This window comes from Monodelphis domestica, chromosome 1 (genome assembly GCF_027887165.1).
Source record: "Monodelphis domestica isolate mMonDom1 chromosome 1, mMonDom1.pri, whole genome shotgun sequence".
NCBI lineage: Eukaryota > Metazoa > Chordata > Mammalia > Didelphimorphia > Didelphidae > Monodelphis > Monodelphis domestica.
In genome coordinates, this window is record NC_077227.1 from 339,007,815 (window position 1) to 339,032,911 (window position 25,097).

General features: G+C 38.5%; 1 protein-coding gene across 15 annotated transcripts; it reads left to right on the forward strand.

The window, feature by feature from the left end:
* Positions 1 to 236: 236 nt before the first annotated feature.
* HARS2 (histidyl-tRNA synthetase 2, mitochondrial) lies at positions 237 to 18,034 on the forward strand. 15 transcript variants are annotated; one of them, XR_001629829.2, is made up of 14 exons: positions 237 to 377; positions 2,572 to 2,646; positions 3,080 to 3,199; positions 3,318 to 3,413; positions 3,816 to 3,941; positions 4,056 to 4,163; positions 4,387 to 4,485; positions 5,004 to 5,097; positions 15,468 to 15,595; positions 15,688 to 15,948; positions 16,072 to 16,185; positions 16,379 to 16,525; positions 16,946 to 17,323; positions 17,793 to 18,034. XR_001629829.2 is itself a non-coding variant. In XM_016433489.2 (13 exons), the coding sequence occupies exons 1-13, from the start codon at positions 237 to 239 to the stop codon at positions 17,003 to 17,005; spliced, it is 1,569 nt and encodes a 522-aa protein (XP_016288975.1). In that variant the 3' UTR covers positions 17,006 to 18,034. The 15 variants fall into 15 exon arrangements, 11 of the variants coding, with proteins under 11 accessions (XP_016288975.1, XP_016288983.1, XP_001377080.1 ...); XR_008915123.1 differs by having other exon boundaries at positions 15,688 to 15,930; XR_008915124.1 differs by having other exon boundaries at positions 15,688 to 15,930; positions 16,950 to 17,323.
* Positions 18,035 to 25,097: the final 7,063 nt, after the last annotated feature.

Sequence of the window (25,097 nt, forward strand, 5' to 3'; positions counted from 1 at the left end):
CCAGCCACTTGCCAGGTGCCGCCCCTTGCTGGCGGTAATTCAGGAGACCCTCTCTCCACTTTCCTTTGGCCCTCTCTGCACCACTCTCCCTAATGACCAGCCCTGTCTCATTCCCTGAATCCAGACTGGGATCTGCCCAGCTCCTTCCTCCCCACGTCCATCGCCCTGGTATCCTGCCTTCTGCAGAATCGCACAGACCCTAAAGCCCTGGGAAAAGAAGCCTTCCATCCCTAACCATGCAACGCCTGGGACCCTGGTCGCGGGAGGCCTGGACCGTACTGGCCCTCCATCTCCTGCGTTCTTCCCGCTCCCCCAACACCGGGGGGCTATTTTTCCACTGCGTGCAAGGAGGCCTGGTGCAGTCCAGCGCGCGGGAGGTATGTTCCGACTCCTCACATTTCATAGCTTTTTCCTGGATACTGCTTAGAACTTCTGTCACCTTCTTTTTCAATTCTTATCTCTCCACTTTAGGGTGTAAACCTCCTGAGGGCCAAAGCTTTATGGTCTTTTTAGTACCTAGTAGGTTCGTTGTTGGATTGAGTTTTCGAATTGGATTCTCGACCTGGTTCTATCACTTTGACCTCGTTCAGAGCAAGGAATCCAAGTTTTACGATAGACGTAGGCTTTTAAACAAATGCTTGATTTATTTAAAAAGCTTTAGTTTCTTCTTCAAGAAAACGAAGGGTTGAACTAATGGGCTCCTTCTAGTTCTAGTATTTCCATAATTTTGCCTTCTTAACCTCTAAATTGGTTAGTTAGGATAGACCAGAGTTACCTTCGGATTCTGAGCAAATGGACCACAGGACTTTGCCCTCTAGGGTTTGTTACTGAAACCTTACAATCTATGATGCTAGGATTTTAGTTGATTCATTTATTTATGTTTACAAATTTTGTTCAAACATATACAAAGAACCTCAGTCGAATCATGCACAAAAATCTGAAGTCCTCACCGGAATGAGGTATTCAAGCAAAGGCTAGATGGGATACTTTTCTTGTATTGTAGAGTAGATTGTGAAAATTGATCTCTGAGACCCTTTCTAATATTGGATGAATGAAAAAATATTCAGTGAGGACCAAGCTCAAACTACTGTGCTAAGCACTTAGAATACAAATAGAAAAGCTATTCAGTCCCTGTTCTCAAAAAATTTACATTCTAGTAGAGAAAACCACATTTAGAGAAGGTTTTAATTGCAAGTCAGATAGAAAGGGCCCCTGGTCCTTATGGGCCAGGGCAAAAGCAGGTAATAATGTCCTTCTTTAGAGATTTTGTAGTCCTATGATTCAGAAATATTAATCCCGCTAAATTTCTGTTTACTCATTTTAAAAACAGGAATCCTACTTGCATACTGCCTATCTCAGAGGTGTGAGGAAAACACACTGCAAATTTTAAAATATTAAATAAATGTGCTACCCTGAGAAATTAAACGACTTAATCACAGTCACCCAGTTATTAAGTAGCAATACAGAGCTTATCTTGAGTTACAACTCTAGTTGTTTCCTTAGGTTTTTGAGAAGTCTTATTAAATAACCTACCATAATTATCTAATTTTTTTATTCAATTAAAATTTTTCCCACTTGGGCCTGGAAAATGACAGTCTCTTCCCCTGAAGAACTTACTGCCTAGTATTGTGATGCTGTGAAAACTGTTGGATTTGTTTAAATCTAACTTTGTGTGACCTTAGGCAAGCTGCAGAAACTTTCTTGGTCTCAGGTTTCTTAACTGTATTTTTTAAATGAGGGGGTTGATTTAGATGGTTTCTAAGGACCCTTATAGCACTTAAATCTTTTGTCCTTTCATGGAGAAGGGATAGGAAAAGGAATAACATTTACATCACACCTACTATGTGCCAGGCACTCTGCTTAAGCACTTAAAAAATATCTCATTTGAACCCTATAGCACCCCTGAGAGGTAAAGGCAGGTTTTATTATTGAATAACTGTTGAATAACTGAAACTAAGGCAAACAGATTGTGACTTTCCTTGGGTTACACAGCTTGCTTTAGAATAAAGATTCAACAAGAATAATTTATTAGACTTTTATTTGTTAACACCAGATTATTAACTCCTCTCAATAAAGCATCTTTCTTTCAGAACCTAACCTAGGTCTAAAGGAGTCACTCTTCTGATTTATTTTTGTTACTATTTTTGAAGCTAAAAGTAAAGACCCTTTTTAGTTCCTGGTCTTGCCACTGGCTTATTCTTTTTTTTTTTTTGTAAGTTCTTGTTTGTTTCTGGGTCTTAGTTTCTTTGGGTATAAATTGCCAAAAAGTCTTGAGTAGGATTGACTAGCTGAGTTTGACTTGTTAAGAGGTACAACTGGTTTTTGACACTCCCAGAGATGGAAAAAACCACAGGCAGAACAAATCACATTTTATGGAAGGAAGAATCTCTCTTAATTCAACTAGACAGCATGGGGGAAAGGTCAGCCTTCATTCCAAATCTTTTCTGGACACAATGTGGACACAAGCTTAGAGCTTGCAGAGCTTTTCTCTTTGTATCTGGAAGACTGGAAATTCAAGACATTTAGAGTCCTATGGTGGCAACTTAATGTGCTACAATCATTGCCTTCCAGTTTGCAGAGGCCAGAATGAAGACTCAGCTGGAATTAAATAAAGAGAAATCCAGTTTTGTTATCAAGACTCCCAAGGTAATCCTTTCCTCTCTTCCCTTTTTGTCTCCTTTTACAATAGCCTGGGTGCTTGGGAAAAGCAATCTGTCCCTACCTGAGGTGGGACCTTGCAGTGAATTAGAGTTTATATCATATAGTGGATAGAATTGCTCCTGGAGTCAGAAAGAGCTGGGTTCAAATCCTACATCAGATATTTACTAACCATTTTGACTCTGGTCTAGGTATTTCATTTGTCAGTTTCTTAATTTTTAAAATAGGAATACTAGTACTTTCCTCATAGGGCTGTTGTAAGAATCATACATGTAAAGTGTATTACAAACCTTAAGGTACTTTTTAAGTGTAAACCATCAATGTAAGTCCTGTCCAAGATTCTCTATTCCCTGACTCCTCTACAACTTGCCTTTAAACTCTTCCCCTGTTTCTCTTTATTCCGGTTGCTTTTGGCTTATAGGGTACCAGAGATCTTAGCCCTCAACAGATGGCTATTCGAGAGAAAATCCTTAATGCTGTCATCAATTGTTTCAAGTGCCATGGAGCTAAAGGAATAGACACTCCAGTGTTTGAACTAAAGGTGACAAAAAAGGAAAGGAAAGGGGGAAGGGGGAGAAACAGTATTGAACTTCTTCCCTTCTTAGCCTCTTGTATCCCAAATGAGATTTTTTTTAAGCTATAGAATTATGTTTGTCCAGGAAATATTAACAGAGAAGTATGGAGAAGAATCCAGGCTCATCTATGAACTGAAGGATCAGGGTGGGGAGCTGCTAGCTCTTCGATATGACCTCACAGTATCCTTCTTAGAAGTGTTTTACTTTATTTTAGTCTGCTCTTTTCCAAGTAAGGGAACTAAGAATATCTTGGTCAGATCTGCAGCTCTAATTCCTGTTTTATGTTAGATGGCTTAAGGAGACATTCCTATACTAAAGTAAGGACTGAAAGTAGTGGTAAATGTCAGGCTCTCAAATAATGTTGGAGAAGAAAGAATTGGGGTGAATAGGAAGAAAGGATCTTAGGGGTCTTGGTCCACTTAGGTCCTTATTTTAACCCCCTCCTTGTCTGAATTTTCAGTTTGTCAAAATGTGGAATCTATTGTTAGAGATATGAGTTTCCCTAGTAAATGATTTATATAGTTGTAGTTTGATGCCAGCTCTGGAAGGGAGAATGCTTCTTCCTTAATGATTTCTCGTGAGGTCCCTTTTGCTCGTTATCTGGCCATGAATAAGATAAAGAAGATGAAACGCTATCATGTTGGGAAGGTTTGGCGAAGGGAGAGTCCTTCCATAATTCAAGGTCGATATCGGGAGTTTTGCCAATGCGTGAGTGATTGTATCCTTGGGCATTTGGGAGGGGGTCTCTCTCAGAAACACCCTTGGGAACACAGATTTAATTGGAAGATTTTTCAAATTTTAAATTGTTTTCTTTTGCTACAGGATTTTGACATTGCAGGGCAATTTGATCCCATGATCCCTGATGCAGAGTGTTTAAAGATCATACATGAAATTCTCAGCACATTGCAATTGGGAGACTTCCTAATTAAGGTGAATGTGGAGACAAAAAAGAAGTTGGGTGTGTATAACCTGAAACTCAGGTTCTCATCTTACCTCCATAGTGGTCCCAACCTTATTTGGCTTTAGCAGATGACTCTACATAGTCTGATTGTAAAACTTCCCATTTACTACAGGGCATCACTGGGAAAGGAGAATGGGTCTCTCTTTTGGAAATAATTGTTGATGGAATATTTGGTGCATGTGGAATTCACAGGTGAATGACAGGAGAGTTGTGGATGGTATGTTTGCTGTCTGTGGTGTCCCTGATAACAAATTTCGTTTTATCTGTGCTTCAGTGGATAAGCTTGGCAAGGTAACAAAGGAAGATGTTTTTACTTTACTTCATTTCAGTTTTTATAGTTTACCTCCTTGTAGGCCATTTTGTTTCAGTAACTTGAGGAACAGTGTGTCATGTAAGCTGTGCCAGGGCAAGAGTTATAGAGAAAGTCTAAACCAATAACTTATTTCAATCCTTTAATAGGGAAAGGAGTCTAAGCTCTGTGCCTAATAATAGTTCATATTAGTATAGGAATTTTAAGGTTTATATGGTGCTTTCCCCAAAACAATCCTATGAGGAATCCATTAAAATTATTATTGGCCCTACTTTACCAATTAGGAAACAAACAGTTTAAGGGAGTTGCCTTGGTTCATATAGCTAATAAATGTTGAAGACAAAATTCCAACTTAGTTCTTTCTTAAATACAGATTTTCACTCTATCCAATATTCTTTCCTGACTCATCTGTTATAGAGTTTAGGCATGATGTAGATGTACAAATGCTTAATGATTGAAAGTAGGGTCTTGATATTCGCTAATATTTCTCTATCTGCAGATGTCCTGGAAGGATGTGAGACAAGAGATGACAGGAAAGATTGGACTCACCCCTGATGTAGCAGATCAAATTGGGGATTACATTCAGCAGTGTGGTAAGAAGCAGGTTTCCTATGTTAGATTTATGGTATGACTGAATAATATTTTAATTGGTCACCAGAGATTTAATTACTAAATTGCAAATGAATTACTAAAATCATAATGGATGGTATTATGGTAGTTTATTTTATAATAAAGAGGGAAGATATTAAGGAAGAGAGAAAGAGAAGAAAAAGAGAGAGATATCTGCTTTGGCCTCCTCTTAAGGCAGGCAGGAGTTCAGAGGTCCCTGCCAAGGGAAAGGAGTCCCAAGATGATGGGCCTTTCTGGAAGCTGGTGCCTCCATAAAGGCCAAGGGAAAGGGAGTCAGCTTTTACACTCTCTGCATGTCAGTTCAATCAGCAGATTCTTTATCAGCTTCCTCATTGTCAGCCTCAACTCCAGTAGAACTCCCAGTAGCTTCTAGCAGAAGTCTTAGCTGAACTGTTTCTCAAAGGAGGTTCCACTCCAAGTGGTTTAAGTTCCAAATTGAACTCCACTTTTAAAGACCTTTTCTCTTGCATTACTTCCCCTAAATTTTTATGTCTACCAAACACTGCTGTGCTCTGCTCCAGGACTGCCCACTCTTTCACACGTGGGTCACAGATCTCCCACACAATGTGTAAAATGGATGTTTGCACCTTTTGTGGTTAAAAAATGGATAGATCCCCATACTCAACTTTTAAGTACTGTGCTTTATGCTTTTGGGGGATTAAAATGTAAAAATAGACAGATCTCTATACTCAAACTTTAAGTGGAGTGTTTACACTTCTGGGGATTAAATTTAAAAATAGATAGGGGATTACAATTTAATCTTCACAATCAAGGAAGAGCTAAGTACCTTCATTGATACAATCAGGGGAGAGCCAAATCCAATCTTCACACCTAATTTTTTTTTAAAGTTTATTTAATTAATTAGTTTAGTGTATTTTTCCATACTTATATGAATCATGTTCTTTCCCTCCCATCCCCGCCCCATAGAGCAATTCCACTGGGTTTTACATGTGTCATTAATCGAGACCTATTTCCATATTATTAGTATTTGCACTACTGCACATCTACATCCCCAGTCATATATCCATGGAACCATGTGATTAAATAGTTCTTTCTGTGGATGTGGATAGCATTCTTTCTCATAAAGTCCCTCAGAATTGTCCTGAATCATTGCATTGCTGCTAGTAGAGAAGTCAATTATATAGGATTGTGCCTCTGTGTATAATGTTCTCCTGGTTCTGCTCCTTTCACTCTGCATCAACTCCTGGAAATTCATGTGGACTTTGTCCGGTTCATTATTCCTTTTAGCACAATAATACTCCATCCCCAATAGATACCACAATTTGTTCAGCCATTCCCCAGTTGGGGGGCATCCCTTCATTTTCCAATTTTTTGCCACCACAAAGAGCATGGCTATAAATATTTTTGTACAAGTCTTTTTCCTTATTATCTCTTTGGGTTATAAAACCAGTAGTGGTATGGCTGGATCAAAGGACAGGTAATCTTTTTAAAACCCTTTGGGCATAGTTCCAAATTGCCCTCCAGAATGACTGGATCAATTCACAACCCCACCAGCAGTGCATCAGTGCCCCAATTTTGCCATATCCCCTCCAACACCCATTACTTTCTTTTGCTGTCATATTAGCCAATCTGCTAGGTGTGAGGTGGCATCTCAGCTGCTTTGATTTGCATCTCTGATTATAAGAGATTTAGAATACTTTTTCATGTGCGTATTGATAGTTTTGATTTCTTTATCTGAAAATTGCCTATTCATGTCCCTTGCCCATCCCTCAATTGGAGCATGGCTTGATTTTTTTGTACAATTGATTTAGCTCCTTATAAATATGAGTAATTAGACTGTTGTCAGAGGTTTTCGTTATAAAGATTTTTTTCCCAATTTCTTATTTCCCTTCTTGGTTGTATTGGTTTTGTTTGTACAGAAGTTTTTTAATTTAATGTAATCAAAATTATTTATTTTACATTTTGTAATATTCTCTGTCTCTTGCTTGGCCTTAAAATCTTTCCTATAGATCTGACAGGTAAACTATTCTATTTTCCCCTAATTTACTTATGGTTTCCTTCGTTATATTTAAGTCATTCACCCATTCTGAATTTATCTTGGTGTAGTGTGTGAGATGTTGATCTAAACCTAATCACTCCCATACTGTTTTCCATTTTTCCCAGCAGTTTTCGTCAAATACCGAGTTCTTGTCCTAAAAGCTGGATCTATGGGTTTATTGAGCACTAGTTTGTTGAGGTCATTTACCTCAAGTCTATTCCACTGATCTTCCCTTCTGTCTTTTAGCCAGTACCATATTGTTTTGATGACCACTGCTTTATAGTGTTAAGGGTAAATTTTAGGGCTGAGACTGAATATATTTTTAGTGGTTGCCAGGGATTTAAATTCTAAATCCCAATGAAATACTCAAGTCAGAATGGAATTTTTTGTTGGTTTATTTACAATAGAAGGAAGAAATTAGGAATGAGGGAGAGAGAGAGGAAGGGGAAGTTCTCCAGCCTGGCGTGAGCCAGGGGGAGTTCAGAGGCCTCAGCCAAGGGGCCTTCCTAGAAGATTAAATCTAGCTTGGCTTCCACAAGGCTTTCTCCAATATGAGGGGCCTCCTTGGAGGCTGGTGTCATCAGAAAGCCAGGGAAGGGGATTCAGCATTAACACTCACCATGTGGTTTCCTAAGAGAAGCAGTCTGAGGTACCGTGCTGGAGTTCTTCCAAGTCCAGTACCACCACCAAGGCCACATAAACCCTCTCACAGGAAGTGACAAGAAATATAAAGACACTTCTTTATATCATTTCCTGTGTCTCATATGTACCAATGGCTTCAACTTGGCTTAGGACAGCCCAGGGGGTTAGTCAGTTGTTTCTGATTTGTCACTTGTTAGCACATGCAGATCATAGGCCATCCTCCCCCAGAGTTAATCCTTAAATGAGGGTATGTACATTCCTGGTTGCTAAAATTCTAAAGACTAACAGGGTGGAGTAAATCTAAAATTCACAATTATATAGTTTGAGATCTGGTACTAGGCCCCCATCCTTCACATTTTTTCATTATTTCCCTTGATATTTTTTTTCTTTCCTTGATATTCTTGATCTTTTGTTCTTCCAAATGAACTTTGTTATGATAGTTTGATAGATACTGAATAAGTAAATAAATTTGGGTAGGATTGTCATTTTTATTGTGTTAGCTCATCCTACCCATGAGCAATTAATGTTTTTCCAGTTGTTTAGATTTAGTTTTAATTGTGTAGAAAGTGTTTTGTAGTTGTGTTCATATAGTTCCTGTATTTGTCTTGGCAAATAGATTCCTAAATATTTTATATTGTCTAGGGTGATTTTAAATGGAATTTCTCTTTCTAACTCTTGCTGAGATGTGTTGGAAATATATAGAAATGTGGATGACTTATGTGGGTTTATTTTGTATCCTGCGACTTTGCTAAAGTTGTTGATTATTTCCACTAGCTTTTTAGTTGATTCTTTAGGATTATTTAAGTAGACCATCATACATCTGCAAAGAGTGATAGCTTGGTTTCTTCACTGCCTATTTTAAAACATTTAATTTCTTTTTCTTCTTTGATTGCTACTGCTAGTGTTTCAAGTACAATGTAAAATAATAGAGGTGATAATGGGCATCCTTATTTCAATCCTGATCTTATTGAGAAGATCCCCATTATTATTATTATTATTATTATCATCCCCATTGCAGATGAAGTTTGCTGATGGTTTATATATATGCACTATTTATTAGTTTTAGGAAAGGCCCTTCTATTCCTATACGTTCTAATTTTTTCAATAGGAATGAGTGTTATATTTTGTCAAAGGCTTTTTTTGTATCTGCTGAGATAATCATGTGGTTTCTGTTGGTTTGGTTGTTGATATGGTCAATTATGTGGATAGTTTTCCTAATATTAAACCATCTTTTCATTCCTGATATAAATTCCACCTGGTTATAGTGAATAATCCCTGTGATAACTTGTAGCCTTTTAGCAAGTATTTTATTTCATATTTTTGCATCTATATTCATTAAGGATATTGGTCTATAGTTTTCCTTTTCTGTTTTTGATCTGCCTGGCTTTGGAATCAGTACGTCATATAGTTTGCATAGAATCTGGATTAGCTGTTCTTTGAAGGTTTGATAGAATTCTCTTGTGAATCCATCAGGCCTTGGGGATTTTTTCTTAGAAAGTTCTCTGATGGCTTGTTCAATTTCTTTTTCTGATATGATATTATTTAAGTATTCTATTTCTTCTGTCAATCTAGGCAATTTATATTTTTGTAATAATCATCCATATTTATTGCCATAAAATTGGGGAACATAGTTCTTAATAATTATCTTAATTTCCTCTTCATTGAAGGTGAGGTCACCCTTTTCATCTTTGATAGTGTTAATTTGGTTTTCTTCTTTTTTTAAAATTAGATTAACCAGTACTTTATCTATTTTATTTGTTTTTTCAAAGTACCAGCTTCTAGTCTTGATTATTAATTCAATAGTTCTTTCACTTTCAATTTTATTAATTTCTCCTTTAATTTTTAGAATTTCTAATTTAGTTTATATCGGGGGATTTTTAATAATGAAATTATTGTTTCTATGATTTGTTCTTCAACCAGTTTTGGAGAATCATATTATTTAATTTCCAATTGATTTTTGTTTTGCCTCTCCATGTACCCTTACTAATTATAATTCTTACTACATTATGATCTCCTAAGGTTGCATTTATTCCTTCTGATTTTTTGCATTTATTTGCCATGTTTTTATGCCCTAGTACATGGTCAATATTTGTGAATGTATGATGTGCTTCTGAAAAGGTGTAGTCGTTTCTGTCCCTATTTATTTTTCTCCATATATCTATTAACTCTCATTTTTCTAAGATTTCATTCACCTCTCTTACCTCTTATTTATTTTTTGGTTTCATTTTTCTAGATCTGATAGAGGTCTCCCACTAGTATAGTTTTACTATCTATTTCCTCCTTCAGCTCCAGTAGTTTTTAAGGGGTAAAATTATGGTTGGACTGAATATTTAAGAGTATCGTCGCCAGGAATTAATTACTTAAGTTCAAATGAATTACTCAAGTCAGAATGACTTTTATGGTAGTTTATTTACAAATAGAGAGAGAGTGAAAGTAAGGAAAATGAGAGAGTGATATAACTCCTTCAGAGGCCCCAGCAAAGAGGCTTCTAGCCACGGGGCCTCCTCCAAGATGAGGAGCCTCTTCATAGGCTGGTCCCTCCAGAAAATCCAAGGAAAAGGAATTCGCCTTTTTCATTCACCCACTTTTCAGTCCAAAGGGAAGCAGTCTGAGATCTCAAGCCCAACCTCCTCCAAGACCAAATTGAGAGGGGAAGCCAGTTTCACAGGAAGTTAATCAACATATTTAAAGATAGTTCTTTGCATCACTTCCTGTGCCTTTGGTCCACTTTTATGCAAACAATGGAGGCTTTAACTTTGCTTCGGACTGCCCAGGGGGTAGTCAGTTGGTTTTGATTTGTCACTTATTAGCCCACATGGGTCATAGACCGCCCCCCCCTTAAGGGTTAAGAGGGGATGTGTACATTCCTTGTGGCTAAAATCTAAAGAATAAATAGGAGAGAGTTAATCCCATCTTCATAATTTCTCCTTTAAAAATTTGGATGCTATATCATTTAGTGCATATATGTTGAGTACTGATATTTTCTCATTGTCTATACTGCCTTTTATCAGAATGTAATTACCTTCTCTATCTCTTTTAATCAGATCTATTTTTACTTTGGCTTTGTCAGATATGATTATGACTCTTGCCTTCTTTTTCTCGGTTGATGTCCAATAGATTTTGCTCCAGCCTCTTACCTTTACCCTGTGTGTGTCTACCTGCCTCAGGTGTGTTTCTTGTAGGCAACATATGGTAGGATTTTACTTTCTGATCCACTCTGCTATCCAATTCCATTTTATAGGTGAGTTTATCCCCTTCACATTCAGAGTTATGATTACCACCTGTGTATTCCTCATCATTTTGATTTCCTCTCCTAGTCCTGCTCTTCTTTCTTTCACTATTTCTTTCTACACCAGTGTTTTGCTTTTAATCAGTCCTCCTACTCCCTACCCTTATTTTATTTCCCTTCCCATCCCCATCCTTCTTATTTCCTTTATATTTTTCTGTAGGGTCTATTGAATTCCCTCCCTCCTCTCTCCCTCCCTTTTGGTACTCCCCACTCCACTCCCTGCCTAAGTTTTCCCTTCTCAACTTCCCTGTAGGGTAAGATAGAGTTCAATACCCCAGTGGATCTAGTTGCTCTTCCCTCTCAGAGTTGATTCCATTGAGAGTAAGGTTTAAGTATTACCTATTACTCTCTTTTAAGTATTACTCTCTTCCTCTCCTTATAATAGTATTCTTCCCCTCCCCCTCTCATGTGCCTCTTTAATTTATCCTATTTTTCTTATTCCTTCAAGTTTTTCTTGGTGCCATCTTCTATTCCTCCACTTTCTTTTTTTTTTAAAATATAATCTTAAACCACTTAGTACCCCAACCACTACCTATGAATAATTCCTCTAACTACTATGATAGTTAATACAGTTTTTGAGAGTTCCAGATACATTTTTCCATATAGGAGTATAAACAATTTGACTTTACTGAAGCCTTTAAAAGAAACAAATTTTTTTCCTACTCTTTTCTTTTTTACCTTTTCATGTTTCTCTTGAGTTTTGTATTTGGACATCAAATTTTCCATTTAGTTCTGGTCTTTTCTTTACAAATACTTGATAACCTTCTATTTTGGTAAATGCCCATACTTTTCCCTGGAAGTATATAGTCAGTTTTGATGGGTAGGTGATCCTTGCTTGTAGGCCTAATTCTCTTGCCTTTCTGAATATCATATTCCAAACCTTGCAGTACTTTAGTGTGGAGGCTGCCAGATCCTGTGTAATCCTGATTGGTACTCCTTGATATCTGAATTGTTTCTTTCTGGCTTGCAATATTTTCTCCTTAGCTTTGAAGCTCTTGCATTTGGCAATCACATTCCTTGGGTTGTCTTTTGAGGATTTAATATAGAGGGTGATCTGTGGACTCTTTCAATGTTTTTTTGCCCTCTTGTTCAAGAATATCAGGGCAGTTTTCTTGGATAATTTCTTATAGTATGTTGTCAATATTTCTGTTTATTCCCAGGTTTTCAGGTAGGCCTATGATTCTGAAATTGTCTCTCCTAGATCTCTTTTCCAAGACAACCATCTTCTCAATGAGATATTTCATGTTTTCTGCTAATTTGACATTCTTTTGACTTTGCTTTTTTAATTCTTGCTGTCTTGTGAGATTATTAGCTTCTACTTGCTCAAATCTAGTTTTTAAAGACTGGTTTTCAGCAATGATCTTTTAATTTTCCTTTTCGGTTAGGTCTATCCTGCTTTTCATAGCTTCTAGCATGTCAGTTCTAGTCTTCAATTTGCTTATCATTTCATTTGATTTCTGGGCTTCTTTTTCCAAGAGGGAGATTCTGTCTTTTAAACTGTTATTTTCTTTTTTAAACTATTTGCCACTTCTCTTGCCAAGTTTCTTCTGTCTTTCTCACTTGGCTCATCATCTCAAATTGATCCTCAAGAGCTTTTGTGACCAATTTCCATTTTTTTTAAATGGAAATTTTAAAATTTAAAATTAAAAAAAATTTTAAATTTTAAAATTCTCTCTCTCTCTCTCTCTCTCTCTCTCTCTCTCTCTCTCTCTCTCTCTCTCTCTCTCTTTCTCTTTCTCTCTCTCTCTCTGTCTCTCTCTCTTTCTCTCTCTCTCTCTCACTCTCTCTCATTGTAATTCCTGGGTGTTGCTGGCCATTTCTGTGCTAGTTCTTTCTTCCCTTTCCAGTCAGAAGTCTTGAGTGAGGAGGGCAGGCTCTCTGTGTATGGAAATACTGAGGCTATTTTACCATCTTCCCCGGGTCTGCTGTGCGCAGCCCCTCTGCCCAATCTCTGTGCTTCTTAGCCTCCTGGGGTCCCAAGTCCCTCTGCTCTCTGGGGTAAGTCTGTGGTATCCTCATTCAGCCAGCCCCCCTCGACCCTGAAACCTAGTGATTGTCCCTTGCTCACTCTGACTGGCACCATAGGTGGAGTGGGGGAAGGTGATCAGCTCAGCCTTTGGTAGAAGTAATTTTATTCCCTTATAGCACAGAAATGTCCAAACCCTGCCTACCTTCAAGGCTGTGCCCTACAGATGAGTCCCTTTACTTGTCTAATTTTGGTTTTTGTCCTTTTGAGGTGCTTTATATCAGTAAATGGCGAGGAGAAGTCCTTTGCGTCTACTCTGTGGCCATTTTATGGAAGTTCTCTCCCAAAGAATTGAATACAAATATATTAGGGAATGGGCAGGAGCTATATTTGTTACATCTCTAATATCGAGCCTACTTTTATAGACAGAGACAGGTCCTTTGGGACAAAGCTGGTTTGGAACTTGTCAGCCTTTTCCTATTTTTATTTCTTTAGATGGAAGAAAGTAAACTCAGTGTAATAACAGTGGTAGTGCGACTTCTCTCAAACAATATGGTGTGGATTTTTTTTGAAAGATAGAATAAAAAGAGCACTGAACCTGAAATCAGAAAAGATTCAATCAGAATCTTGCCTTTGAGATTTATTGGCTTTGTGACTTAATCTGTCTGAACCTCTCTTTACTCATCTATGCAGTAGAGATAACTTATGTGCTACTTAACCTTGTTAAGATTAAATAAGATATTCCCAGATCTCAAACTATATTACAAAGCAGAGGTCATCAAAACAATTTGGTACTGGCTAAGAGACAGAAAGGAGGATCAGTGGAATAGACTTGGGGCAAGTGACCTCAGCAAGACAGTATATGATAAACCCAAAGATCCCAGCTTTTGGGACAAAAATCCACTATTCGATAAAAACTGCTGGGAAAATTGGAAGATAGTGTGGGAGAGATTAGGTTTGGATCAATACCTCACACCCTACACCAAGATAAATTCAAAATGGGTGAATGACTTGAACATAAAGAAGGAAATTACTAGTAAATTAGGCAAACACAGAATAGTATACATGTCAGACCTTTGGGAAGGGAAAGACTCTAAAACCAAGCAAGACTTAGAAAGAGTCACAAAATGTAAAATAAATAATTTTGACTACATCAAATTAAAAGGCTTTTGTACAAACAAAAGCAATGTAACTAAAATCAGAAGGGAAGCAACAAATTGGGAAACAATCTTCATAAAAACCTTTGACAGAGGTTTAATTACTCAAATTTACAAAGAGCTAAATCAATTGTGCAAAAATAATCAAGGCATTCTCCAGTTGATAAATGGGCAAGGGACATGAATAGGCAGTTTTCAGATAAAGAAATCAAAACTATTAATAAACACATGAGAAAGTGTTCTAAATCTCTTATAATCAGAGAGATGCAAATCAAAACAACTCTGAGATATCACCTCACACCTAGCAGATTGGCTAACATGACAGCAAAGGAAAGTAATGAACGTTGGAGGGGATGTGGCAAAGTAGGGATATTATTAATTAATTGCTGGTGGGTTTGTGAATTGACCCCACCATTCTGGAGGGCAATTTGGAACTATGTCCAAAGGGCGATAAAAGACTGTCTGCTCTTTGATCTAGACATAGCACTGCTGGGTTTGTACCCCAAAGAGATAATAAGGAAAAAAACTTGTACAAGAATATTCATAGCTGCACTCTTTGTGGTGGCCAAAAATTGGAAAATGAGGGGGTGCCCTTCAATTGGAGAATGGCTGAACAAATTGTGGTATATGTTGGTGATGCTCAAAGGAATAATAAAGTGGAGGAATTCCATGGGAACTGGAACAATCTCCAGGAAGTGATGCAGAGTGAAAGGAGCAGAACCAGGAAAACATTGTACACAGAAACTGATACACTGTGGTACAATTGAACATAATGGAATTCTCCATTAGCGTCAATGCAATGTCCCTAAACAATCTGCAGGGATCTAGGAGAAAAAACACTCTCCACAAGCCGAGGACAAACTGTGGAAGTAAAAATACCAAGGAAAAGCAACTGCTTGACTACAGGGATTGAGGGGACATGTCTGAAGAGAGACTCTAAATGAACACTCTAATGCACATACCAACAACATGGAAATCTTGAATCAAGAACACATGTGATACCCAGTGGAATTGCGCTCGGCTATGGGAGAGGTGGTGGGAAAGGGGGAGGAAAAGAAAATGATATTTGTCTCCAATGAATAATGTTTGGAAATGACCAAATAAAATAATGTTTAAAAAAAAGGTTAAATAAGATATATAAAACATTTTGAATGCCAGCCATTTTTATTGCTTTTATTTGTAATGTGGTTTTGGCCTGCACATATGAAGTCCCCAAAATCCTCTTTTCCCTATTTATCTAAAGATAATCAAACATATCTTTTGTGTTTTGACTTTCCCAGGTGGAGTGTCCCTAGTAGAGCAGCTACTACAGGATCCCAAACTCTCACAGAACAAGCAGGCCCTAGAGGGATTAAAGGACTTGAAACTTCTGTTTGAGTATCTGACCCTGTTTGGTATTGCAGAGAAGGTGAGTAGGGGAAGGGTAGATTAGGGCATATTGTTGAGGATCCCAGAACTTTTCTCTCCTCAGGGACTAACCATATCTCCATGTCCCCACAGATTTCCTTTGACTTGAGCCTGGCTCGAGGCCTGGACTATTATACAGGGGTGATCTATGAAGCAGTGCTTCTTCAGAGCCCAACCCAACAGGGGGAGGAAGCACTTGGTGTGGGCAGTGTGGCTGCTGGAGGGCGCTATGATGGACTTGTTGGCATGTTTGACCCCAAGGGTCGCAAGGTGCCATGTGTGGGGCTCAGCATTGGGGTTGAAAGGATCTTCTCCATTGTGGAACAAAGGATGGAGGTAGGACCTCTGATTAGAGTAAGTGGATAAGCCCTATACTTTTTAACAGTGTAATTGAATCCTCTTTCTGAAAGTAGGGGCTTTCTTATCCTGATTTGTTGAAGAGGAATTATATCTAGTATTTGTCCATCTCTTCTCTAGGCCACTAAGAAAATACAAACAACAGAGACACAGGTCCTTGTGGCTACAGCACAAAAGAATTTTCTTAGGGAACGAATGAAACTGATTGCAGAGCTCTGGGATGCTGGGATCAGGGTATGATAGAACAGGTGCCAACATCCTGTAGTCTGGGGAAACACTCCTTGGAGTCTTTCTGCTCAGCATTGAAGCAGCTTTCTAGGGGGAGGAGGGCCAGATCTTGGGCTCCATCTTTTTGTGGGGAAAGCAGGTAGTGAGATAGGGGATAGGTAGATAAACCAAAATCCCAGCATTTATCTGTTGCTTTAAGGCTGAGATGCTGTATAAGAAGAATCCCAGTTTCCTGACTCAGCTACATTACTGTGAGGAGACAGGCATCCCATTAGTGGCCATCATTGGAGAGCAAGAGCTAAAGGATGGTGTCATTAAGCTTCGTTCTGTGGCTAGTAGGAAAGAGGTAAGACAGTGATAGCAGGGGAAGGGTATAACAAACTGTCTAAGAGAACTATACTTAGAAAATCCTTTGGAAATAGCAAATTGTAGGGTAGATGAAATCTTAGAGAAGATAGATCACCGCCACTGTAACCTGGGACAAGGGGCTCAGAAATTAGATTGGTCAGAAAGATGACATAACATCTATGTGGTTAGATTTCAAAAGCTAGTTAAACAGAATAAACATACTACATAATCTTACCTTCTATGAGCTTAGTTTAATTTTGATAGATATATCTTCCAGAAAAATACTTAAGAATATACATGTAAACACCTTTGTGATGAATTCATATGTAGTTGCTGACATATAAGTAAAAGAGCTAGCAAGCAACTGAGCTGCCAAGTTTATTTTTACATAATTCACATGACTACTTTCATGTTTCAGGTAGACATTAAACGGGAAGATATTGTAACTGAAATCCAGAGGAGAATGTCTGAATCCTGATCATATCTATTCTTCATCTGCTACTTGTTCCCACTGGTATAAATCTAGTCCATTATGGAGGCTCTCCAGTTTCACTTTTGAGCCAGGATTGACTGCACATCCTTCTACCTCTTCTTAGCAGCTTCCTCCCAATGCTCCTTGTTTGGAGATGGGGGAGAATCAATGGTACATAGGCTCCTGATTCCTCTTGCTTTAAAATCATTGGTGTTTGAGAGAAAGCAGAACATCCACTTTTAACAGCTGGGTATAGTGTCTTCTAGAGTAAGACTATGTCAGAGAGACATTACAGTCTGTCCTGTCACCGACTACAAACAAGAAGTAAGTTGAATTGTGTTCTCTGAGCAGTCTGAAAATGTTTAAACTGAAGAAATCCTGAAATGTGAGGGAGTTCTTTCTGAGGTCAGAATTCAAACCCTCAGTTTCTTTCTCTTTCTTTCTTTTTTTTTTAACCCTTACATTCTATCCTCATAATAATCCTAAAACAGAAGGGCAAGGGCCAGGCAAATGGGAATTAAGTAACTTGATCATATATCAAGATACTTCCTCATGTCTGAGGCCAGATTTAAGACTAAGGTTTGAACTAACCATGTCTTGCTTTAGGTGTTAAACGGAGACAGAAAGGAAAGAACAGTGGCTGTCTTGGTTGAGTCTAAGCTCAAAAGGGGGTGTGGAATGGACAGCTAATTCCCTCCCAGCTTTTCTCCCTTGTGCCAGGAATAAGCTAATGCTTAGCTTCCTCATGGTTTTGAATATTGAGTTCACACTCTTATCTCTTCTCTTCATTCAGGTCTTTATCTTTTAAGTGAAGAGGTTTCAACAGATGACCTCTTGAGATGTCTCCAATTGTGCATGTATGAATTATGTCTCCATGAATTGTAACAACTAAAAGGATGTGGTTTCTCCTCTTCACTGATATATTTGTACAACTATTGTTCTGATCTTTTTCCCAAAACAGCTGCTGTGGCTTATCATGAGTAGCTTTTCAGAGATTACTTGATAATATATTAAAGGTATAAGTAATTTGGATAATTTGGAATTAGAGGCATTTGTTTACATCAAATATGGGGAATGATTGGATATAAAAGTCTGAACTGTTTTTGATCTGGGAATAGAGCTTTCCTTTACATCGTCAGATATTTCTATAGATCTTTAGTCTTTTCTGAATAAGAAACTAATTATGTTCTTGGAAAGGCACCAAGTTGTGAATGGCATCTAGAGTCTTGGTTTATAGCAGATTCATTGCAGTGAAAACTGCATATTTGAGAGACTAAGAAAGCTCCAAGACTAACTTCAGTGATTTGCCTTTAACATCAAATACTTAAGGCTGTGGAGAGGTGGGAAAGGCAGAAAGTAGGCCACCTGTTCATAGCTGGATATTATTTGTAGCCTGATGGGAAGAAGACCCAGTTAGTCCTGCCTTGTCCCATGATAAGTTCTTAGAACTCCTTTGGCTCCTCAATATAAGGTTTAAGTAGGCCAGTTTTAGCTCACTGACTGCAACTATCAATAGTCTTCCGTTGCTAGCTTCTGAATGTTTGAGTCCCATGATTGCTTAAAATTTTCTTTTCAAAACCCTTACATTCTTAGGGCAGAGGGAAATAAGCAGAAGCAGAACATTATACACAATAATTAAAACATTGTGGGACAGTCAGATGTAATTGACTTTGCTACTAAAAGCAATGCAATGATCCAGAACAATCATGAGGGACTTATCAGAAAGAATGCTATCCACCTGGATAGAGAAAGAACTGGGAGAGTAGAAATACAGAAGAAAACATGATTTATCACTTATTTATTTGTGTATATGATTTGGGGTTTTGATTTTAAAAGATTATTACAAAAATGAATAATGTGGAAATAAGATTTGAGTGATAATGAATGTATGACCCAGTGAAATTGCATCTCAACCTTGGAAGAGGGCAGGAAGAAAACATGAATCATGTAACAATGGGGGAAAATTTTAAATTTTAAATTGAACTATTTTCTGTCTTAAGATATACCGAGTATCAGTTCCAAGGCAGAAGAGAGTTAAGGTTTAGGCAATTGGGGTTCAGTGACTTGCCAAAGGGTCATATAACTAGGAAGTATGTGAGGCCAAGTTTGAACACAGGAACTCCTTCATCTTTAGGCCTGACTTTCAGCACTGAGCCCCCTGGTTTTCCCCTTAAAGCTTTCTAATATGGAGTGCATCAGCTAATAGGCATTGCATTCCTTGAATATCGAGCCTGGAAGACATCAGGCCACATAGTATGTCCCCTCACATAAAGTGCTTCCTCCCATTTTATTTTATTTATAGATGGCACAGTGGGTAGAGCACTGGGCCCTGGAAGGGAGGAAGACTCGAGTTCAAATCCAGCCTGAGACATTAACTAGCTGGGTGACCTTGGGCAAGGCCCTTGACCTCAGTTTCCCTAACTGTAAAATGGAGATAATAACGGCTTCTACCTCCCAGGGTTGATTTGAGAATCAAATGAGATAATATTTGTAATGTGCTTAGCACAGTGCCTGACTACATATGAATGCTTAGTGTGGCATTTAAAATGGTTAGATGTCTTAAACTGTAAGAGTTAAAATAGTTGAGGTTGTAAACTGTAGTGAGTAAAATAGTGGAAGATATAAATTGTGATGGATATAAGAGTGGGTGAGTAAATTTGTGACCGCAGAAAATATGTTTTCACTACAGTGTTTTGTTTTAAATCAAAATATAAGGTGGTCGCCAGGGAAATATTCCCAATTATTCAAATACCCAAGTCAACTGGGTTTTATAGGGAATTTAATTAATAATACAATGAGGAATCAAAGAAAGAGAGAAAAAGGAAATAATGAGAAAAGGATAGACCGGCCCAGGGTAGCCCTGGCCAACCCAGGCCCAAGTCCTAAAAGAAAAGATCAGTCAGTCAGTTATCATTCACCATAAGATCTGTTCAAGCGAGGATTCAAGGGGACAGAGTTTCCCCAGAGGGAGTTCCAGCCAGAGTCAGGCCCAAGGGACTTCTTCTCAAGAGATCATCTTCAAGAGATTGACCTCAAGAGCTCTCTCCAAGACATTGTCCTCAAAAGAGATTCTTTCTCAAGAGACCCTCCTTAGAGTCTGTCTCTCAAGAGCTCTTTTCTCTCAAGGGATCCCTTTTTCTTATATCGGGGGTTTTCTCCTATGTCACCTCCCCTAAGTTCTTCCATCTACCAATCACAGTAGACGTTTTCCAAAGGACAGCCCATTCTGAATTCACAGCCAAGTCGACTAATCCCTTTAGTAAGTTTGAATCAGAAAAAACACAGCTGAGTCGACTAATCCTTTTAGTCAATTTGAACCAGAAAAAACTTCTGAATAAGTTTTCACCTCTTTGCTCCTTGTAAATTCACAAGTTGCCTGACCTTTATAGGTACTTGGCATCCTATTGTATTAATTCTAAAAATAGGCATGGCTTAAGTATGGGTATAAGCATTTCTCATTGTTCAGCAAGGAGTTTTCTCCCCTAAAGCAGTCCTAAGTAGAGTAGGTGGAGTAGAGGTCCTCCCATTTCTGGTCTAAGTAGAGTTCTCACATTTTAGATGGGGAATGGTCCCTAATAGGGAGTTGTCCCAATGGAGAATTCCCCAATGGGGAATTTTTTAACATTCACAAGTCTGAGAAATTTCAAGATTCACAATCCCCCCTGATGATCATTGGGAGACTAGTCTCCCCATTGATCATTTAACATAATCATCTTATAGTTCTAAATGCACTTCTAACTATAGATATACACAATATTCAATTTTCTAAGAGAAAAATAGAGTAGTGAGGAAGGAAATAGAAAAGAAAAGAAAGCAAAACCAATGTTTTGCTGGGCGCATTGGCAGAAAGCCAAATTAGGGGCAGACCCTTTTGGCATAAATATGTACATTTACAATAAATGTTCAATCAAAGTTCAGTTCCATCAATCATATGCAAAGTTCATTCTTGATCTTCTTGATGTAGTGTGGATTTTCTGGCATCTTTCTGCAACAATTCATTCTCTGGATTTAGGAGTTTCAAGCGTCTTTCTTGAAGATCTTTTCTCGAACAAATCAAAATCTTGGAACTTCATAACAATACAATCTTAAACAAAAAAATCAAAATTCTTGGATTTTAAATTAAAATACATTAGCATTATTATTGTTGTTATTATTATGATTTCCTTCTGGGATGACTCCCTCAGCCTAAGCTACCTTCACATTGGCAAGTCTGTATTTTCAGACCATGCTCAAACCCAATACTCTGGGATGACACCTACCAGGTCTTATTGTGGAAGCTGATGCAAAATCATCAACAACTCTGTTCAGAGTCTTTCTATCACACTCTCACTTGTGGACTGCCTGGGAGCCTGGGCATCCAAGGAACCCTTGACTTGCTTTCTACTAGAGACAAAAAAAAAAAAAGCCTTAGACTTTGGGGGGAAGCCTGCACTTGTGTTTCAAGAACTATCACAATATCTATTGGCACCCAGCTGCTTGCAGGATATAAAATAAATTCACATAAATCATCAGCATCCCTGTATATTTCCAACAAGCTCAGCAGGAAATACTCAATTACAAATAACTGCAGAATGAATGTGAAGAATACAAAAATCCATGGAAAGATTTACAGGATCTGGTACAGAAGGAAGAAACTAGTGCTAAGAAAACAGTGTACCCAATGGCTACAACAATTTGAAGGAAAGAACAACCACATTTGTGGTAGGTGGCTCAATAGATAGAGCCATGCCTGGAGATGGGAGGTCCTGGGTTCAGATGTGACCTCAGACACTTGCTGGCTATGTGGCCCTGGGCAAGACACTTAAGCCCAATTGCCTAGCCCTTGGCCACTCACTTGGTATTGATTCCATTAAACTTATTTATTTAGAATAATTTCCCACGGTTACATGATTCATGATTTTTCCCTCCCTTCTTTCCAATCCCCTCCAGGAGCTGTCAAGCAATTCCACTGGGTTATACATGTATCAAGTAATGATTTAAGATGGAAGATACGAGTTTAAACAAAAGTAAAGGTAGTGTAGAATTATAGAGAGCAAGCCTAGCTCCAAAGAAGAGATAGACATTTCCATCACTTCAGTCTTTTGTAGAGGTGGGAAGTCCACAAGGGAGGCATATTGTACACATTTTCGTTCTTATTTTATAATAATTGTGTTTTCCCAATTTTTCTTTTTTTTTTCTTTAAAAATACTATTTTTACATATAATGATTCCTTTGGAGAGGGATACTGAGAGAAATTTTGGTGATATAAAAAAGCTGGAGATATCAATAAAGATAACTACAGAATATATTAGATATTTAGCATGAGACATTCAGGAACTATATGAATCCAACTACAAAACACTGTAGAAATACAGATCTAACAATAATTGAAGAAATGTTCATTGTCAGTGGGCAAGTCAAGCTAATGTAAAAAAATGAGAATGCTACCTCAATTAACTTATTCAGGTGTGTACCAGTCTACCAGTGAATTAATTAATAGAACTAGAAATAATAAAATGCATGTGGAAGAAGAAAAGTTTTCTTGAAGAAAGTAACTCTGAAAAAAAGAAAAGTGAGAAAAGGGGGCCTAGAAGAATCATACTTCAAACTATCCTACGAAACAGTAATTATTAAGGTGATTTAGTACTTGTTAAAATGTAGGAATATGATGCAAACCGGGCCTCAGACATTTCTAGCTGTGTGATTCTGGGCAAGTCACCTAACCCCCGTGGCCTAGCCTTTGTCGAATCTTCTGTTTTAGAACTGTTACTAAGACAGAAGGTAAAGGTTTAAAAAAGAAAGAAACGATGAGTAGAGCAGATTAGTTCCACAACATACTGGCACAAAGGAACTAAGTGTTCAGTTAAATAAAAGTCTAGTTACCGGAATAAGGAGTCACTAAAATAGATGCTTGCCAAAAAAAAAGATTATAAAGGAAAAATGTTTCCATGAGAAGGAGGGGAGCAGGCAGGTAATCGGGCAGAAAATGAAGTGTCCCACTTCAAAAGCACAAAATCAGGAAGGAAAGAAGCCTTTGATCAGTATAAAAAAGCTATTCTGCTTTCCAAGTAACTTGAAGAGAAGTTGCCATATTGCCTGACATAAAATGCGTGAATTTATGCTTGACAAAAGGCCAGGAAGCGCCCGCGGGGCTCGAACGCCTTAACGTTAGTCAGAGCAGGAAATGTTCTGAAATGCCGAAGGAACCGCTGGGCTAAAAGCCGGCCCGGCAGCACTCTGCATCCTACCGCTTAATAAAGAATCGTTTTAGCTTCACGTCATGCCACAGGGCAGGTCTCTAAGTTTCTCTCGTCCACACCCCTTAGGATGACTCACTGGCCCGCAAGCCTGCCTCCTTCACTGCACGTCCAACCACCAACCTCCACAATCTCTCTGGTGGCACCTCACACGCACCCGAGCTCCCACACGCAACACGCTTGGGCCACAACTCGCTCGCTCACACTTCACCAACATCGCCGCGATTCCGCCGTGGCGTGTTATTCCGAGGGGAGCTACCGGGAAATCCACACCTCTTGTCGCCTCAGCATCCCCACTCCCTAGCCCAGTGCTTTGTCCACGGTAGACCGGGCTGGAAACACGCCCTGGGTTTGGAGGATCTTTTCTTTTTAAAATTAGTTTTGATTTCTCTTTTGGTTCTATGTCACCTTTATTTCCCATTAGAGGCTTCCTCCCTTGCCCCATCAATATTGCCATCCTCCCTCCCTTTGTGACAAAGAATGGGAAAGGAAGGAGCCTGCGTGAAAGTCTGGCAGCAAATAATCAGCAAGCCCATCAACATGGCCATACATACAGGGTTCTCCGTTCATAATCCCCAAACCCACAAGCTGGCCAGAGGAGATGGAGGTGCATTCTCAGAAGTTCTTCTCTGATGTTGTTAACACTTTCCTACTGTCTTAGAATCAATCCTGTGTATTGGTTCCAAGGCAGAAGAGGGGTGAGGGCTAGGCAATGGGGGTTAAGTGACTTGCCCAGGGTCACACCCTGGGCAGGAAGTGTCTGAGGCCAGATTTCAGCCCAAGACCTGACTCTCAATCCACTGAGATACCCAGCTGCCCCCCAGTCTCATATTCATCAGGATCTAGCTTGGTCACTATAGTTACACTGATTTCTTTTTCTGCTTTGTGACTTGGGGTTTACCTTTTTATCATAGCATATATTTTTTTCCTGTTTCTGCTTACTTCCCTTTATGTCGATTTATAGGTTTCTCCATCCATTTTTTTTTTCACTAAAATTATTTCGAATGTTTTTTATTGCTACCCTTTGGTTTTGTGATTCTGTGACCTTGGGCAAGTCATTTAATCTCTTAGTAATAATTGGCAATTAGTAATTTTCTAAGACTAAGAAGGTGCTGACATATTGATCAAGAGAGTTTCCTCACCAGGAAGTTCTCTACACTAACAAGACTATAAGCTCAGACCTTAGCTTCTCTCTTCCAATTTTTTGTTTTTACGGTTCTCAGGGCATTTTTTCCCTCTCTTCTTCCCAGAGAGCCATCATTTGTCATTTAAAATTAAAAGGGAGAAAAAAACTGTTCAGCAAAACTAACCAAAACATTGAAAAAGTCCGACTTTAAATATCCCATGGGCCTCCATTTATGGTAGAAAACAATATATACAATGACAACAAATAAAGTGAAGATAGAAAGGATGGGGGTGGGAGAAGGTAGGTAACATATGAATAAACTTGTCCCCAGATAAAAAACAAAAATGTGAATTTCACAAAATGTGTTAAGAGAAAGGAGCAAGGTGACCCAAAACAGGGAACCTAGAGTCAGGAAGACCTGAGGTCAAACTTGATCTCTGGGCAAGTCACTTAATCCTGTTTGCCTCAGTTTTCTCATCTGTTAAATGAGCTGGAGAAGGAAATGAGGATAAAACACAAAAGCAACATAGTCCTGCTCTCAAGTAGTTCACATTCTAATGAGGAAGACAATACATATAGCTTCCAGTTGCAAGTCAGATATGGAGAAGTCCCAGGGTCCTTAGAGGAAGGGCAAATGATAACACATCTTCCTTAATGTCATTTCTACTGATAAAATCATATTCATTTCTGATGCCCAACCATTTCATGATGCCAAAGAGTGTGGTGGAGATTGAAC